The sequence below is a fragment of the Hetaerina americana genome, unplaced genomic scaffold (assembly GCF_022747635.1).
Source record: "Hetaerina americana unplaced genomic scaffold, ioHetAmer1.1.p SCAF_104, whole genome shotgun sequence".
NCBI classification, from domain to species: Eukaryota; Metazoa; Arthropoda; class Insecta; order Odonata; family Calopterygidae; genus Hetaerina; species Hetaerina americana.
The window spans coordinates 464,222-482,786 of NW_027286115.1; the positions used below are offsets into that span (position 1 = coordinate 464,222).

At 37.5% G+C, this 18,565-nt stretch overlaps 2 protein-coding genes across 3 annotated transcripts; one reads left to right on the forward strand and one right to left on the reverse strand.

Annotated features, from left to right (window-relative positions):
• Positions 1-4,316: 4,316 nt before the first annotated feature.
• Positions 4,317-9,585, reverse strand: Art3 (arginine methyltransferase 3). Of its 2 annotated transcripts, none has more exons than XM_071599077.1 (6): positions 9,163-9,585; positions 8,637-8,953; positions 8,082-8,269; positions 6,311-6,534; positions 5,911-6,148; positions 4,317-4,670 (listed from the first exon to the last, which is right to left on the reverse strand). In XM_071599077.1, exons 1-6 carry the CDS (start codon positions 9,476-9,478, stop codon positions 4,640-4,642), a joined length of 1,314 nt encoding a protein of 437 aa, XP_071455178.1. In that variant the 5' UTR covers positions 9,479-9,585; the 3' UTR covers positions 4,317-4,639. The 2 variants fall into 2 exon arrangements, with proteins under 2 accessions (XP_071455178.1, XP_071455177.1); XM_071599076.1 differs by having other exon boundaries at positions 5,789-6,148.
• A 2,812-nt stretch (positions 9,586-12,397) lies between these two features.
• LOC139700527 (translation machinery-associated protein 16 homolog) lies at positions 12,398-16,336 on the forward strand. The gene is made up of 5 exons (XM_071599078.1): positions 12,398-12,503; positions 12,577-12,656; positions 12,747-12,884; positions 13,617-13,765; positions 16,180-16,336. The coding sequence occupies exons 1-5, from the start codon at positions 12,501-12,503 to the stop codon at positions 16,311-16,313; spliced, it is 504 nt and encodes a 167-aa protein (XP_071455179.1). The 5' UTR covers positions 12,398-12,500; the 3' UTR covers positions 16,314-16,336.
• Positions 16,337-18,565: the final 2,229 nt, after the last annotated feature.

Here is an 18,565-nt window from a genome sequence, read left to right on the forward strand (position 1 = left end):
GAAAGACAAACTGTAAATGCTGCATTTTACGTCCAAGTGCTCGACAGGCTTCGAAAACGAGTCACCCGCGTCCGGCCAGCGATCAAAAACATCTGGCGGCTGCATCACGACAATGCGCCGTCTCACACCGCGCTTGTCGTGTCGGACTTCTTGGCCAAGCACGGCGTGGCAACGCTGCCGCACCCACCCTACAGCCCGGACTTGGCACCACCGGACTTCTTTCTGTTCCCGAAGATAAAGAGGAGTTTGAAAGGAATGCGATACGGGACTTTGGACGCCGTCAAAGAGGCCGTGACGACGTGTCTTCGAGAGGTTCCCGATGATGCCTTCGCGGGAGCGTTCCAGGAATGGGAACGCCGCTGGAACAAGTGTATCGACTCACAAGGGTCCTATTTTGAGGAATATTAGCTTAAGATATGTAAAAATGTAATAAATTTTTTTTCCTGAGCTCAGTACACTTATTTTCCGGACGAACCCTGTATATTTTATATATATATATACATATATATATATATATATATATATACAGAAACAGATATAAGGAAAAGGGATAGGAACACATATAAAGGACGAACACAATAAAGGTGGGGAAGGCGGAATCGAACGGATCACAAGAGTAAAAATATTTCCTCAACCGGGACTCGAACACCGGATCTTTCCACTTGCCGGGCGGATGCTCTTAACCACTTGAGCTATCGAGGATAGTCAATTTACCCTGAGATCCGTGGGTCTAATATGTCGCCAAGCGCCCCGATTCTTTCAGCCAAGAGATGGCGTCAGGGGGCAGTTTCACCCACCAAAGGAGAAATAGACAATACACAAGGAAAGGAAAGGACAGTGGGTGTCACTCCCACTGTCCTTTCCTTTCCTTGTGTATTGTCTATTTCTCCTTTGGTGGGTGAAACTGCCCCCTGACGCCATCTCTTGGCTGAAAGAATCGGGGCGCTTGGCGACATATTAGACCCACGGATCTCAGGGTAAATTGACTATCCTCGATAGCTCAAGTGGTTAAGAGCATCCGCCCGGCAAGTGGAAAGATCCGGTGTTCGAGTCCCGGTTGAGGAAATATTTTTACTCTCGTGATCCGTTCGATTCCGCCTTCCCCACCTTTATTGTGTTCGTCCTTTATATGTGTTCCTATCCCTTTTCCTTATATCTGTTTCTGTATATATGAGTATTTATTCGCCGTTTGGCGGGATTTCGTGTTTGAATGTGTATATATAGATATATATATATATATATATATATATATATATATATATATATATATATATATATATATATATATATATATATATATATATATATATATATATATATATATATATTATATATATATATTATATTACTTAGTCATAAAGACACGCACAACACTTAGACATAAAGGTAGGCACAATTGTCAAAATAATCAACTATAATTGTACTCAAAATGGCAGTTTTGACCCTGAGGAATTATAGCATACTTGAAATCACAAACTTGGTATATTCCATGTGTTTAAAATTTTTACGGTATGTAGATCACAGTTTCACAACTATATTGTCAAAGCCAAGATAGTGAATGCTATGGGTCTGTGAGGTCTCTTATGTAGGGTGAAGGATGGGAGGAGAACGTGGGAAGGAACGGAGGAGGAAATGTGGGGGTTGAATGCCGGCAGATAGCAGTGAAGGAGTTAGAATTATAAATGGAACTGGGGGAAAGTGGGGAAGGGAAAACTGTGAGAATCATTTGTGACCAAGAGGGGGAGGGGAGTTGGGAGGAAAGTGGTGCAAGTAAGGGCAACATAGCTGATTGCCTAAAGCCAGCCATGCATTGAGGAAGGAAATATCAGAGGTATTCAATACACAAAATTTCAAGTTGCTCTAAAAATCCAGTTAGTAACCTATGTCAAATGCATGAAAGATCTCATGTTTAAAATCATTTTGGATTTGATCTGAATTATCTTAATTTCAAATGATTTCCTTACTTACAAGAAAAAGATTAAAGGTATTGTCTTTTTAATTAATCATGATATTCCACCATATCACGCCTGAAACGTCTCTTTGTATTGTCTTTTGTTGTTGAATTGAGTGGGTTGTTCAATAATTCCTAAGAAAATCCAAGATTTGGCACAGAAAAGGTTTGCTTTTAGTAAGCCCCACCTCTCTCTAGACTGCTGTTCAAGTTTCATCTGTATTCATCATGTGGTTTCAGTTTCTTAGTCGATTGAAGCAACAAATTTTTGTTGATCCAGAAAAATGAGTTTTGTGTGGTGATTGAACACTATTATTTAAAAGGTTTAACACCAAAAGGGATTTGAGCTGAGTTGGATGAAGTTCATGCCACATCTGCTCCTGTATTTATGACTGCTTACAATTGGGTTAATGAGTTCAAATATCACTGTACTTCCATAAATGATGAACATCGTCCAGGACATCCAGTGAGTGACTTCCTCCGAAATAATTGACAAAATCCATGGCATGGTCTTTAATGATGAACGAATCAAAGATTGTGAAATAGTTGAGGCCGCAGACATATCAAAACGTATAGTGCTCTCAATTTTGCCCAAAAATTGGGTGTGAAAAAAATCTTGTCAACATGAGTATTGCATTTACTCTCAGTGGAGAACAAATGCAATTCAGAGGCGGGTTTTGAACTTTTTCAACACAATCCTGATGAGTTTCTGCATTGATACTTATCTGTGGATGAAATGGATATTCTACTACACCCCAGAGACAAATAGACAGCCAAAAAATTGGGTTTCTAAATGCGATTGGTTTCAAAGAAGGCAAGGATGATCAGCCAACAAGGGAACACACACATAATCACCACTTGCACTGTAAATCGACTACTTGAATAAAGGACAAACAATAAATGGTAAGTATTATGCATCATTATTGCATCGGTTGAGTGAAGATGTCAAGAAAAAACTTCATTTAGCCAAGAAAATAATTCTCTTTCATCAAGGAAATGCACCGGTGTACAACTGCACAGTTTTGATGGTGAAAATTATGGAATTAACGTATGAATCATTACAAAATCTGCCATATTCACATGATTGATGATGAGTGTTAGATGTGTATCCAGCGATGAGCAGTTTGTAAATTCACACTAATGCTTGTAATATCCTATCCGCTGCTAGTTCCATAATTCTAGATATTAATCTGAGCATCATCTGTGCATTTGCAGGGCCTAACTTGAAGACAAAAGACAATTTTTCTCATAATTATTTCACCAGAACTTTAAGTTTAGTATTGCTGGAGATGAAAAAATGTTGCTAACATTTATCACACAATATTTCAAAGTTAATTTTACAGCATTTAAATCCAACCATGAGAAGGTAAATTTGAGTTACAGCTTTAATTCTTATTGATGATTTGTTTTAAAGTCTCTCCTTACTGTACTTCATATACCATATTTCCCAGCCCTGATTTTTCAGGTTAGAATTCACAAAAAATATTTGGTTCACACAGAAAAGGATCCAAGTATTTTAATGTTAATACTTAACAAGAATAAAATTGAATTGTTGCGTTTAAAAATTAGCATCTACACATTTATTTATCATAGTATGTCAACGTTTATTCATTGTAGAATCCCAGAAATTTATAACCCTTGGGCCAAAACACCTTTAAGCTGTGATGCTTAGATTCTGTTATTATTGCAATTTGTAATAAAAGCAACCATTTTCTATGCCTTTACGACACTTGCATACGACTAATTAATGAATTCCTGCAGACTCCATGTTTACCATGAGAGAGACAATGTCTGAACAGAGCGACGACATCCTTGTTAGCCCTGGGTATAACTTTCACAGCAGCACCACATGTGAGTTGTAACTAAACGTGCCAAGTTGTATATAATTACTATTAATATTGAATTTTTTTTAGGAAGTACAGCCAAGTAAGTATTAAAGGTTTACTTCTTACTACTTGCTCAAAACACTGTTATTATCATAATTTATAGTAAAGATAATAATCATTTTCTATGCATGAGGAGAGAAAAAACTACTTAATATTAAGTATTTTAGCCCCAACCCATGAGACCCAGGCTAACTTTATAGAGCACATTTTGGAATAAACAAGCATTTCTTATGGACCAGGAAATATGATAATTGACTGGCATTTGTATGGGTGAAATTCACAATCCATTTTTAATAGTTTACTGGATAATAATTAACCAAATAGTTCTAGAAAATTTACCTCAAATAAAAATCAATTTATTCCTCTACATACGCCTGCCTGTTCACAACCCATAAGCTCATAGAATAATAAATCATAAAATTTAAAAGGACCCCTGACAGATTTTTTATAGTAAATAAATAGGCATTATATGACCCCAAGACAAAATTTATTCATTTGCATGGACAATATATGTTAAAAAGCTGAAATTCTTATTTACAACTACCTTCATCATTATAAGAGTGCATTAATAAGTTAAAAGTTTCTGTACAAAAATGGTGACGACTTAAAGACATAAAAAATGAATTAATGCACATTATCTCTTTTGTTTTGGTACTGATTCAGGAATGCATTAATAAAACCAGCTTTGCAACATTATCACACCAGCTTGTATGAAATTTATCAATTGAGATAGTAAACTTTAGATTTGTGGCCTTCAATGGTTATGGAAACCTTGAGGGCACGAGGGTTTTTCGCTTGCCGGCTACATTCTAGTGAACCATTGATTTTGCTTCCTGAAAAGGTAATAAAAAAATAAATGTCAACATATATAAAAGTCAAACGATGTCACAAAGTAAAAATAAGCATTTTCAATCACAATCACAATAGGAACAAGGGTCTTACCCCGTATGCAGAGCTGATTAGGTTAAAGAATTGCAAATACAAAGTAGGAACCCAAACCTACAATATCTTTCAAATAACATCATAAATGAATGCCAATGCATGCACCGATTTGAAAAGTTAATTACAACACCCATAGATTAAAATAAAAATTAGATTCTTTATTTAGAAATATAAAAAGGAGTTCTTTGAAAAAAAGTTCAGACAACATTGTTCACCGGTACAATCAAAATGAAATTGTTACTTTTTGGTTTGGTGTTCCCAGATGGGTGATAAAATAAAGAGTGCCAGATACATTAGAACATTGGATATGAGTGTTAAATGAAAGTAAGGGAAGAAATCCTGTCTTTATGAGGTATCTATAGCATGCATGTACTGAAAATATTATGTAGTTGTTTTAATGCACATTACCTACACATAGTTCGAATAATATTTCTATACTATTAGCATTATGTAACTAGCCATTGCAACCAGGTTGGCTATTTTCTAGTGTGGATTACAGCAGTTTGCGTGAAGCATCATAGGAATTCCATTATAATTCAGCAACTGGTTATTTCACGATTAACCACTGATTAAACGACTAATAAGAATGCAGATTCTAATGCATTTTACATGCATTAATATATTATTATGGTGTTTTTAACCACAGTTAACTTCTTTATATATTAATCAATATTTACACTGTCAAAACACAAGCTCAATGGCATTTTAACATTGCCTTGTTTTTTATTATTTTATGTTAACATTGAATATTGCTTCAATTAAATAAGCCAAGCACCACCAGCTTTTTCATTTCATAGTAATTGGTGAAATGATATACACAACTAATTTAAGCAATGATGAGTATGATGGCGCGCACAGAATTTTGACCTCACACTTTTAATTGTGACTTTATTTTGACGGAAATGCAATGTGCTTTTTTACTCGCCTGCATTATGACTTGAACACCAACAAAGCAAATCAATTGATTTCACTCTAGTTTAAAGAAACAGCAGAATCATCAATGACCTACCAGCAGTTAGTGGAATGGGTTCCTCTAGCAGGAATAATGTATGCTTCCAATGCGTGGCAGGTGCTAGGGGAGATGTAGACAAAACCACAGGTAACTTGAGGTCAAAATGGACATCAAAATACCCAACGAGTGCAGTGAGAGAGCCATCTCTCTCTGCCTCCAGCTCAAAAGGAGATGAGAAGCATGCATCGACCGGAGAGCAGCTGTTCAGGTCAAGGGACAGTAATGTTGCAGTTGTGGTGAACACAGAGTCTGCGCTGACAAGCTCGACCATTGCTTCTTTTGTGCACTCCCTCCGCATGCATGACATTTTGAATCCATATACATTTGTCCAGAAAGTAAGCAAATGGTTATGGCGATCTATAAAAAACCATGAAAATGCATTCATTATAAAAAATATGCATATACATGTATCTTCTTTACGATGCTATCACATAAAGAGGATTTTTAAAGACGATATCAGCACAGATTTAACATCAGGAGTAAAGGCAACTTGGTAATAATTTCACTGCCGTAACCCACCTTCATCATGAACTCCAACAAGGTGTAAGGAACAGCGGTTGGGAAGCATAAGGCCACCCTTGGAAAGATACTGATCTCTAGCCATGAGGATAGAGTCCAGCATTCCTTCAAAGAGAAGAAAGTAGCCCATCCACTCCGACACAATGATATCTACTTTTGGTAAGTCCTTAAAGTCCTCCAGGCGTCCTCGCATCACTTTAACTTTTTCTTCATAGCCATTTTCTCTAAATATGAAAACAATTAGGAGGTTAATAAATGTGGATTGTAAAATTATTTTCCCAGAATGTTACATAATCTATGATAGTCTAACAAAAACTCCAAAAATTCCCACAGAAATGAAGAAGGAATATGAAAAGCATCTCCTTTTGCAGGTTGGAGATTTTTTGAGGAGGGGAGGACCTGTTAAGTCTGGGTCTTTGGGAAGTAATTTTTCCACTGCATTACACATTCAGAGTGAAAAGCACAGTAAACAAATCAAAATTTATGACATAATACGTCAAGAGTATCAATATACTCTAGTAGCAGAGAATATTGTAGCAATGTTGCATTCAGGTGCACAAGGTTACTACCTAATATATGTCACATTCTGTGGTGGGAACTTTGTATGCCATGTGCATGTAGAATTGTGATGACATTCCCAGCTACTGGGATAAATTTGTGATAAATGTACACCAAACCCTGATCTCTGTTACAAATGTAGAAGTGCAGAACAAATGAAGACTTTTCTTAAAAATCCTGATAATTTGAGTGATTCTGAGTGGCATTCAAACATATTTGTTAAAGTAAAGCTATGAATATTATTTATGAATAAATTTACCTATCCATAAGTTAGGTTTCAATTTAGATGCATCAACTTAAGGTGAAGAGAGTAATAACAGTTGTGTCCTTACATGTGATATTTCAAGGGGGGGAGGCTGAGGAGTAGGGTGATGTTTGGGATTTGCCACTCAGTTATCCTTCCTCCCTCACCATGTATGAGGCATTTGAGGATGAAATTGTAACCACTTTCTTTACTGGAAGATGATGTACTCACATTAAACCCTTGATCATGACTACATATTTTATTTGTAGTAAATTGTATATTTTTAGTAAAGAGATTTTTCATACTTTTTTTTAAATTGTCATTATATGGAAACATTTCTCCCACTTATAACAAATAATGACCTTTTCAAATGTTCACATGACACATTTTGATATTATATTACAAGGTAAAGCAATGATTATAATTAATGAGAGACTGCATAGGCATTCCCGGCAAGGTATTGAACACTTAAATTAATGAAAAAGGTAATGAAATGAAAAATATTTCAATTCTTATGCAGATACGGAATTTGATTCAATGTATCCCTTCATTATTTAAAAATAAGAAAAATATGCAACTTCAACTTTCCTCATTTTGATTTTCACATCTATGGACTGAGCATGCGATACATTATAACTTTTTTGGCCCAAGCAATTTTGTTCTAGGTTCATTTCCTCATGATACTGTCATGCCTCCTCCCTGACCCCCATGCATCCACTCATCTTATCTTAATCAATAGGAGAGCTCACACTAGATCTTTTCAGGTACTGGTTTAATAAAGTTTCTTATTTTTTATATGATATTTGAGCATTACCTGGGCCCTTTCCACATGCCAACTCACTTTCCCAAGCCCATTTCTCTCTCATGACATTACCTTCTAGACATCAATCAGTGTTCCATTGGGTCATAACACATGACAGTCATTCCCAATGATTATCAAGAATTAGATCAATCAAAGGTGACACATACCTGATAATGTCCATGGCAGAGTATGCAATTTCAGATTTATCTATAGCAAAAACTTTTGATGCTCCAGCTTTTGATGCAAAAAGAGAAAGGATTCCAGTGCCGCAACCCACATCAAGTACAACTTTTCCATTCACAGCATCTTTATTTTGTTCAAATGCTGCTTGATATGCTTCTGTTCTTGATTTGTCCTATAATAAGAATAACGAACTATTGATGAATGAATAATGAATTTTTATTCTTTCGTGAATATCACTACAATTGTGCTCTTAAACCTACATATGCCAACACCATTAATTAGTTGACGGATAGATCATTTGACTTATAATTAAACTTTGTTTCATCTAAACATGGTACAGGTATTTTCAGGTTGTTATAATGGTGCTTTAGGTATTATTAGTAGAGGATGAAAAACATTTTATCAATAAAATCACAATCCATGCCCTTGCAGCAAAGATTGGATTGCAACACTGCTGCAGTCTAACAATGTAAGGGAAATCTAACAAGCAAAACATAACAGTAATAGTTATTACTTCTAGTAGTTATTAATCAACTCACACTTAGCATTTCATGATGAATTCCGAAGTGAGCATATGTTTCGAAGTAACTGTCATCCTCGTCGTCATCACACTCATTAGACCCTTGGTGAATTGATAACTTTTTATGCTTCGCATTCTTGTCTCCTTCTTCCCCACTCACCAGGCCCTGCATTACTTGACGCATTTCACCAACTGCATCAACAACTGCCAAATTTCTGTGTTTTTCCTCGTCCAATTCCTTTTTCAGCTCTTCGATTTGTGCTTTAAGAATGTCTTCCTTCGGTAGAATAATAGGTACAGCATCACTATCTGCTTCCTCAGATAAGTCTTCAAAATCTAATGTGTAATATATATTATGGAATGAAAATATTAAAAGAGACTTCAGTTTTTCGTTAACGTAATCATAGCACCTGAATCTTTCCCTCGCTAAAAAAACTGTAGGGCTTTTCAAATTATTCTATGAGAAGGTATCTACTAATTTAATCAATTGAACAACATATTATATCAGTTTTACCGTAAAATATTGAAACTGAAAAATACACTACCTAGCATCAACCACGGGTCGTCTGGAACACTTGGCTTCATGTATCTGTCATTATCCCAAGCGGGTTCAGAGCTATTCATGAGAATCGAAGGCTCCACGTTTTCACAACGGATAAAATTTATTAACTTTATATATGAATAACAATCCATCTTAAACTTATGCTTTAATCTGGCTAAATTGAACTGGTGATTCTGTTTGCAGTGCAAAAGGGCATACTCCAAACTAGACAGCTGCTCTTTACAGAAAATGCATGATATGACAGCAGTCTCTTTCTCGTCCACTTCATCCCAGCCATCTGAGTCGCTGTCCATGAACATATCAGTCAAATAATATAACTGCGATAAAAATATTCTAAACTACACCGGCAATTCTGTCAAAATAAATGTGTAAACACCGACACCAGCCGCCACTTACGCATGCCATGTGGTTTTAAATTAACGCCAGATGACGTATGATATGCGATTCGGCAGTCGCCATATTGCAAATACAAAAAATGAGCGAAGTTTAAATGCAATGCAATTTTACACTTATTCATGATCATTTTCATATTGTGAATGACGCAAAAATTAATTTTTAGCTGACGCTAATTAATTTAAAATTACCAAAGGAGTAGTTATAGATTTTATTTTTTCACCTGCGGGTTAAATGTGCGATGTCATGGGTGACAGGGGGACCCTGCTATCCATTGTTATATCATTCAGATTATCTTTGAATTGGTGCATCAGGAAACCATGTTCTGGAATGGCTTTCGGGTCCCACGTTTATTATATTGAAAACCATGAACCGCATTGCTTAGTTTAAGAAAGCAATTCAAAGGATTCCTAAGTATTCTACTCTTCATTACGAACAAGAATCGAAGGATCTTTGAATTGCACCCGGCTACATAAAGAGATATTTGTTGCAGCTCTTATTTACCAATTGCAGTATTTTTCTTTATCTCGATGCACTCTGTCGACAGGAATAGACATGAATTTTCGGTTGGTTAAAGCTGGCGATTTTAGAGCATTTCTCTTTGGTAATTTTTTTCCCCTTCCAACGGCTTTTCATTTCTCGTAGGTTTCATTTGGCATGGATGCTTCCTAGTAATGCGGATAGAACTGGATCGCAAATTGTTTTCCGATTCATTTGCAGCTGAATTATATATATGTATATATAAATAAATAAATAAATAAATAAATAAATAAATATATATATATATATATATATATATATATATATATATATATATATATATATATATATATATGTATGTATATATCGATTATACGGAAACGCTTACACGATCAGTATAATATTTGGACGGCACAATAGAACACAAATAACAAATAAAATAGTAACACTTAAAAGGACGCTCACATGGTAAATTGTTCAAGGTTTCGGCCTCCTCCGAGGCCTTCTTCAAGTAAGACCTTTTGTAAGACCTTCTTCAAGTAAGGCCTTTTAAGTGTTACTATTTTATTTGTGTTCTATTGTGCCGCCCAAATATTATATATATATATATATATATATATATATATATATATATATATATATATATATATATATATATATATATATATATATATGTAACCAAACTATAAACACAGTAATCAACCCGAAGGACTGTTTGGTAGGTGATGGCAGAGTTCACCCAGCACCCAAGCCCGACAACGTGTGAAATTCACACACCAGGGTAAGGGGACCAGTTCCTTTCCCTGTGCCGGTTATGGTTTCCCAGGAAGATCTCGTACCCGAAAAATCACATAGCTTGGGTGGAGCTGCAGGTGCTCAGAGAGGCTTGTCCGGGAATCGAACCCGGGCCCTCCGATCAGACTCATAAAATACATATTCACATAGAACTAGAAATAAGGAAAAGGAATAGGAAATCATATACAAGAAAAAATACAGGAGAGGTGGGGTTTGCGGAATCGAGCAGATTGCAAGTGTAAAAATTCTTCATTTACTGAGGCTCGAACCACGATTCTTTCGACTTGCCGGGCCGATGCTCTAATCACTTGAGCTATCGAGGAAACTCAACTTCATATGGTAATCTACGAGGCAATTTCTGTGAATCAAGGGCCCCGATTTTTTGGAGATGACGTTAGGGAGCTGTTTCACTCACCAAAGGAGAAATGGATCACACAAGAGGAAAGGACAGTAAGGATAGAAATCATGGAACGTCGTAAAGGATAGGAACAGTGCGTTTCGTGGTATGCATAGTAAGAAGAAGGAAACGAGCCACATAGGCCATTCATGTGTTGCCATCCCTTTTCCTTATTTATTTCCATGTGAATCAATATTTGTTCGCCGTCTGGCAGGTTTTCGTGTATGAATGTGTGTATGTATGTGTATAGGGAGTTGCGGTATTTCAGGGGTAGATCGTTGGGTCCGGGTTCGATTATCGAGCAATCCTCTCGGGGCAGCCTAAACCTTACCCAAGCTGTGTGATTTTTCGGTTACACAGGGAGAGGAACTGGCCCCCCTGCCTGCCTCCCCTAATCCATATTTACAATCCGCCTCACTTTTCACAGCCCTAGCCTTTCGCCCCTTTCTCTTAGCTTCGCCAGCCAATACCTTGTGTCCGCAGAACCATTCTCCGCTCTTCTAGACTTAGGACCCATCAGATTACATAAGCCTTTCAGCGCGTCAATATTGTAGTCCATGGGTAAGGTTAGGGGCATTAAGCTAAATGTAATGATGAAAAATATTAGGTTGACAACACTTCCAGTAAATTGAAGAACGGTTGTATCAGACGATAGAAATTTTGAGAGTTATTTTCGCCTTTGTTTTTGCGCTGTATTTCTTAGAAGCATCCAATTCATGGTCGCATCACAAACAAGTTTAATTAAGAGAATGGGCATTGAAAGTTAATTAATTAATATTTAGAGCGGTATATGGCGTATTTACTCAAATATTTTTCCTGAAGGTAGAATTCTAAATACCTTAGATTAGATTTAATATATGAGAATGGTGACCCAAGACCCAAGTAAGTTTGCATACGCTCACGAATGGCATTTATGTAATATCACACAATTAGTGGACTAGGTACAATCAAATACGCATAGGTGTAACCTTTGGAACAATTTTGCACATTTTATTTCTCTGATATGTATTCATTTAGAGCTACCTAGAAGGGCCAAAGTAGACGACGGCGGTATCACAGGATACAAAATGCCACCCATAACTACTTGGGGGGTGGGGGCTAGAAATAGAAGCGCGAATTTCGTATTTCATTTATTCATGATTAATATGTAAACATGTGCACATGTTAAAGCCTCAGTAGGTAGTTTGCGAAGGTTCCGTCGGTGGATTTTTATATTAAGTCGAGGAAGTTTGTTTAGATTAATTTTATCAATAAAAATGGTTGGTATTGTAGTTAGGTTTTTATCTCCTGACTTAATTATAATATTGATATTAACTATTTACGATCTCATAGGGAAAGAAGAACCCACAAGGACAAAAACTGTTGCATCCTAACAGTAGGAAGACGAAGTCATTGATCAAAACCATGAAAAAGTGAGACAAGTTGCAAACTCATCGTCTTTAAAATTTTTATTTCTCTATTTTAATGCATGATATTTTCGCAAATTCGACTTTCTTCAATAGGATAAACAACAGGCAAAAGTCGAAGCATGCCCACGAGATGAAACAGAATGTACTTGGTGAAAAGATTTTGTGGTTCAGAGATAATCTGTCGACACAAGAACCGTTAACGCCTCTATCTGCGCTGGAAATCATTGAAAAGTAATGTATGCAACTTATAGACTTTGACTTGTATTGAAATACAATGAAATTCGTTGTGTTTATGTCTTCGCTTATATTTTTCCGGTATTTTATGGAATAGGCACGTTAAAATTAAACCATAAATATCTGTTTCTTTGCTGCTGAGGGAATTATATTAACAGAATGAATGAATATTTCTGCCTACTAATCAGGGTGAATCCTGAAAAGTGTTAAAATTCACTTGAGATATGATTGGTATACCCTTAAAATTTATGGAATTATATTTTTTAATATGTTTCTGCGGCTTTGCTGGATACATCGATTGAACTTCACTTAGTGGTTGAAAAATGTCACCTGCTCCTCTAGACTGAATATTTTCTTTCTCTGTGAGGCTCCTTCTTTCTATGCTGTGCAAATATCTGCCTGTTCCCGCAATGCTAGTTGACTGAAATTTTGATGAATGAACCTTTTTCTGTGATATATTCCTTAACTCATGAAATATCCATTGTATACCGGTTGTTGTAATCAGTTTATCATTGGTGGTGGATGTTTCCTGCTTCGTTGGTTGAAAAAATGAAGAAAATGGAAATTGATTATCAATTGCATGAATGCTGTTTGTGGAAACAATCAAATTTTAAATATTAAAATTATAACAATTATAGGTGTGCATTTCCCTTCGTACTCTAATGGATTATTGTGAGAAACTGAAAGTATCATGCCAATTGATATTATCATTCTGTCTGATTTATACAGATATCTTCACCGTTTTGATGATGAATTACAACAAATTGCCAGCAAACAGTCAATTAGTGTGAATAGGCAAAGGCAGCATGCAAGTAGGCAAGATGCCATAATGCATACTATTCAGAGGGAAAGAGAAGAATTCACTACTTGTGGAATTGGTGAGTGCATAAATACAATGTTGTGAACCAAGGAAAATAGTTTAGGATGATGGCCGCTGGCTCTAATAGATGCCATTTTACCTCAATATTCAACTCTACTTTCCTCTTCCTCGAAGAACTCTCTTCTTTTGCTCTGTACTATAGTTTTCATAAGTTTTTTAACTCATTCCATGCCACACAAATTATTTCTGTAGTATGTTCAATAATGATTGGTTTCCCTTGGCTATGTATGTAAAGCATCATTTCATCTGCGTGTCTAACTAAGCAAGCTCCCTACCTAGTTTCATTCACATGCCAACCCTAATAAATATGTATATTATTGATTCAGTGTGATAGGATTTATCTTGCCTATGAGGACTAGATAAATCAATCTCAATATTCTACTGGTCAAGGTAAGTTTTTGATGACCCACTGCTACATATCTAAACCATGCATAACACAGCATAAGACCCCATAATAACTTGTGCCGCTATAAGTAATCATTCTCTGCTGCCTACTTTGTGCCCGATTCATTCCATCAAGCGTAAGCATGACTACTCCTTTCCTTCTCTTGCCATGCTCGCACAGCACTCTCCACATATCAGTCTCCAACACTCAATTATTCCATCCACTCCCTCTCCTGCCTTCTCATAAGTATTTTCTTTGAAAAATCTGTATAATCTTAATAAATAAAATCCATTAGCCCTGCTTGGAAATAGTTATTCTTGGAAGAAATGGCCCTACCAGGAATTGATTGGCATATAATACTTTATGAATCTCATAAAACTGTTAGTTAATGTTCACGCTAGTGTAAAGGTGGGGATGATGGGTCAGATGAAGTGGAGAAAAGAATAGGTATTTTAGAATGAACCAAAGGAGTTGGAAAGTACATGGAGTGAAATATTGGTTTATTGTAGTATAGAATATTGAGTGTGTGACGCGGTATTTAATTCATAGATAAATTTTCCCCGATACCGCGAGACAAGGGAGGCCGCGACTCTACTTGTTTTGAGGGCGCCAGGCTAGCCGCATGGCTAGCCGCAGAGTCACGCCGCTGGCTGTCACCTGGCCCGTCACACTCCTCGTCCCAAGGGAGGGCTCGCTCACCTTTTATGTGCCCCGGGGTGGGCAGCGGCTCTTCAGCTGAAATCACGAGGGACGCTAGGAGGCGCATAAAAATGGACTACGACGAGTAAACTTCACAAGAACTATTTATTATCACAAGAAAAGGTGTGGGCGCTCCCAAGCAAACATGACGCGCGGTGCCGACGCCTGCTGGGCCACGATGTTGGGTGGCCGCTCGGCTGCAGCCGAAGATGGCCGCCTCGCTGTCGACTGCTGGCTCCCGATGTTCCGGTCGGGGCCTGCGGGGGGCCCACACGGCGAGGTCGGTTGCTGGCACGCGCACCCCCGGTGTTCGCAGGCTGTCGGTGACTCGACGATGATAGCACACGACCTTCTCTCTCGGGCATCCCACAACGAACTCTGCTTCCCACGTGTTGGCCGGCACTCTCCGCGCGCCGCGCGCCCCGCTCTTCTTTTTTCTTACATACATTGTCGGCGCCCACAGATAGCGCCCCGCCGTTCTACGGCTCGCGAGAGGGGCGCGCGTATTCGAACTGGGCAAGTGACGCTGCGCCAAGCACAATGTCACAAGTGTTATTTTTGGTGGAGCCTAGAAGTGTAGTAGTGCTTGCTCCATGAGCCCATATGAAACCTGCCTAAACCAATGAGTTACAGCTGTAAAAATATATACTTAAGCTTGGTCATGGGAACTTTTGCTGCAGAATAAATTGCATTTGCCTGGGAAACCATAACCGACACGGAAAGGAACAGTACTAAGACCCAGTACTAAGCCTGACGGCGTGTGAATTTCATATGCCGTCAGGCTTAGTACTGGGTGAACTCTAACATCGCCTGCCGAACGGACCTTTGGGTTGATTACTGTGTTTATGGTTTTTTTAATAATATATTCTTGATAATGTGGGTTTCAAACTAGTCTCTGTATATCAAACTTCAGGGAGATGTATAGAGAACTCCTATAGTTAACTTCTTCCCCCAGATGAAAAATTGAGGCCAAATTATGTAGTTGGTCATACTCTGTCTAACTGACCTACTTGCTATGAAACAAAAAATCACATTGGATTTCAATTAGGCTCAATTTCAAACTTGTTCCCTGTTTAAAAAATCTCAATGAATGCATTCATAGTTTCAAATAATAAATGGAAATGCTCATTTAATCTTGAAGATTAGATCGCTATAGATTCTGCTTGACTACCTCAATGCCATGTGTGGAAGAATGATTCTGTACAATTATTTATTTGTCTATTACTTATGAACCCTAGAAAAAGATCCATTCAATTTTTATTGTATAAATGCATTTTAATTTAAATTTGCTGTTGGAGCTCTATTTTAGCTGTAATTTCTCCCTACAGAAGTTCCAAATATGATGACTGCAGAGGGAGTAAAGAAATTGCTGGAATGGAACGGAGAGCTCCGCTTTCTTCAAAACCTGAAATTATGCAGAATTACTCATAGACAGTTAACTAAGGACATACCTCAAGGATAAATGCCCCTTATTTTAATGTAAATTTTGTTATTAAATCAAATTTTATCAAAATATATTGGATTTTGGATTTGGGTGTTTTTTAACACATTTTTTTGGAGTCCTCTGAAAATAGTGTGTGAAATAATACTGTTGTAAGACTGGAAAATGTGGGACACCTGAAAGTAATTGAAATATCAAAAAATTCGGACATTTTTGGATTTAGGTTTTATACCATGCATAGCCAAAAAATGTAATGCTGAATATATACTAGAAGTGTATGGTTTGAAATCATAAAAGTATGCAAATTGAGTAGCTGCAGGTGTGATGTGATGGAAATTGAACATAATGAATAACTGATTGTAGCACTTTTCCTCTTGATTAAATTTTTATACCCCACACCTGACACCATTATGTCACAAGGGGCGTTTCTTGTGCAACACAAAGGGTATCGGGGAAAGTCGGAATAATTATGCCGAGTCTTACCAAAACAATCATACTACCTTGATCAAAAATTTCCCGGAATTTATTCAGAAAATTAAAAATACAAGTTTATTCATCTAAATCTATATTGTCCCCTTCAAAGTAATCCCCATCGACTGCAACACACTTATGCCAGCGCTTGATCCAATCCTCGAAACATTTTTTATATTCGGTTTTCGGTATGTCCATCAGTGCTTCCTGCGATTTTTCCATTACTTCCTCTCGGCTGCTAAAACGCGTTCCCCGTAATGGTTTTTTAACTCGATTGAACAGAAAGAAGTCACAGGGAGCCAAATCAGGTGAATTCGGTGGCTGTTGGATGGTATTTGTTGCATTTTTCGTCAAAAAATTACGAATAATGATAGCACTGTGCGACGGTGCGTTATCATGGTGCAAAATCCACGAGTTTTCTGCCCACATTTCTGGTCTCTTTCGGCGAATTGCTTCACGCAAACGTCTCATAACGCCCAAATAATACTCTTTGTTTACTGTCTGGCCTTCTGGCAAAAATTCATGATGCACTACACCGGCGTAATCCATGAAAACCGTCAGCATTGCCTTCTTTTTTGACTGAAAACGACGTGGTTTTTTTGGTCTCGGCTCATTTGGTGAACGCCATTCACTTGCCTGATGTCTGGATTGCGTGTCGTACTCATAAACCCACGTCTCGTCTCCAGTAATGATCCTTTTGATGAATGTGGGATTGGATTCAGCCTCGCAAATCATGTCTTTTGCGACGTCAACACGGTCTCTTTTTTGCATGAAATTGAGGTCTTTTGGAACCAACTTTGCTGCTACACGACGGAAACCCAAATCATTAACCACAATGTCTTGGGCGGATCCATAGGCAATGTTCAAGTCCTCCGCTATTTCTCTGATGGTTAATTTGCGGTTATTGACCAACATTTCTTTTACTTTATCAATTTTTTCACCGACTTTCGATGTCGATGGTCTGCCACTGCGTTCATCATCTTCGATTGACTCACGACCACTTCTGAACCGCTCGTGCCACTGGTAAACGACCGTTTTTTTTAGAGAATCGTTGCCGAAACACTTTTCCAACATTTCCAACGTCCGTGCGCCACCAAATCCGTTTTTTACGCAAAATTTAATACAAGTTCGTTGTTGCAAATTTAAATCCATTTCTGCAATTGTAAAAAATCGCCAACACACACAGAGATAGATGTACTCTTGGCTACGTAACTTTTGCAAATGCCAAGTTATGACACTAAGATTTAAAGGGAATATCAACAACAGATGTACCAATTTAACAAAAAAAACAGAACTCAAATCGGAACGATGGGAGCGCCACACGGTGGTTATTCCGGGAACTTTTTGATCAAGGTAGTATATCAAACAACATCAGTCATATTGCACCATTTACATAGGTATAAGCAGTTGAGTATTATGGATGGCTAGACCCTTGGTAACCCAACGTGAGTACAGACAATATTAAAATGGTAGAACATTAGCTGGGACAGGGTAAAGGCAGGATGGACACGGTCACAAGACTCGTAACCCAGGCAGAGCCCTCTTCAGGAGGTAAGGTCCAACGAGGAGTACGGGAGCGGCGAACGCTGTCACTCGTCCAATCAGAAAGGAAGGGATAGAGGCAGAGGACAACCGGGTTTCGATGTATAACATCATCATCAGGTAACAAACTGAAGTTGTTTGCCGGCTTATATGCATCTGATATATTTAATGAGGCAGCTTTAGTTTGGGTGTTATAATTTTAATGCCTTTTGTTTTAAACAATGATCTATTTATTTATTTACCCATTTATTTGTGTATTT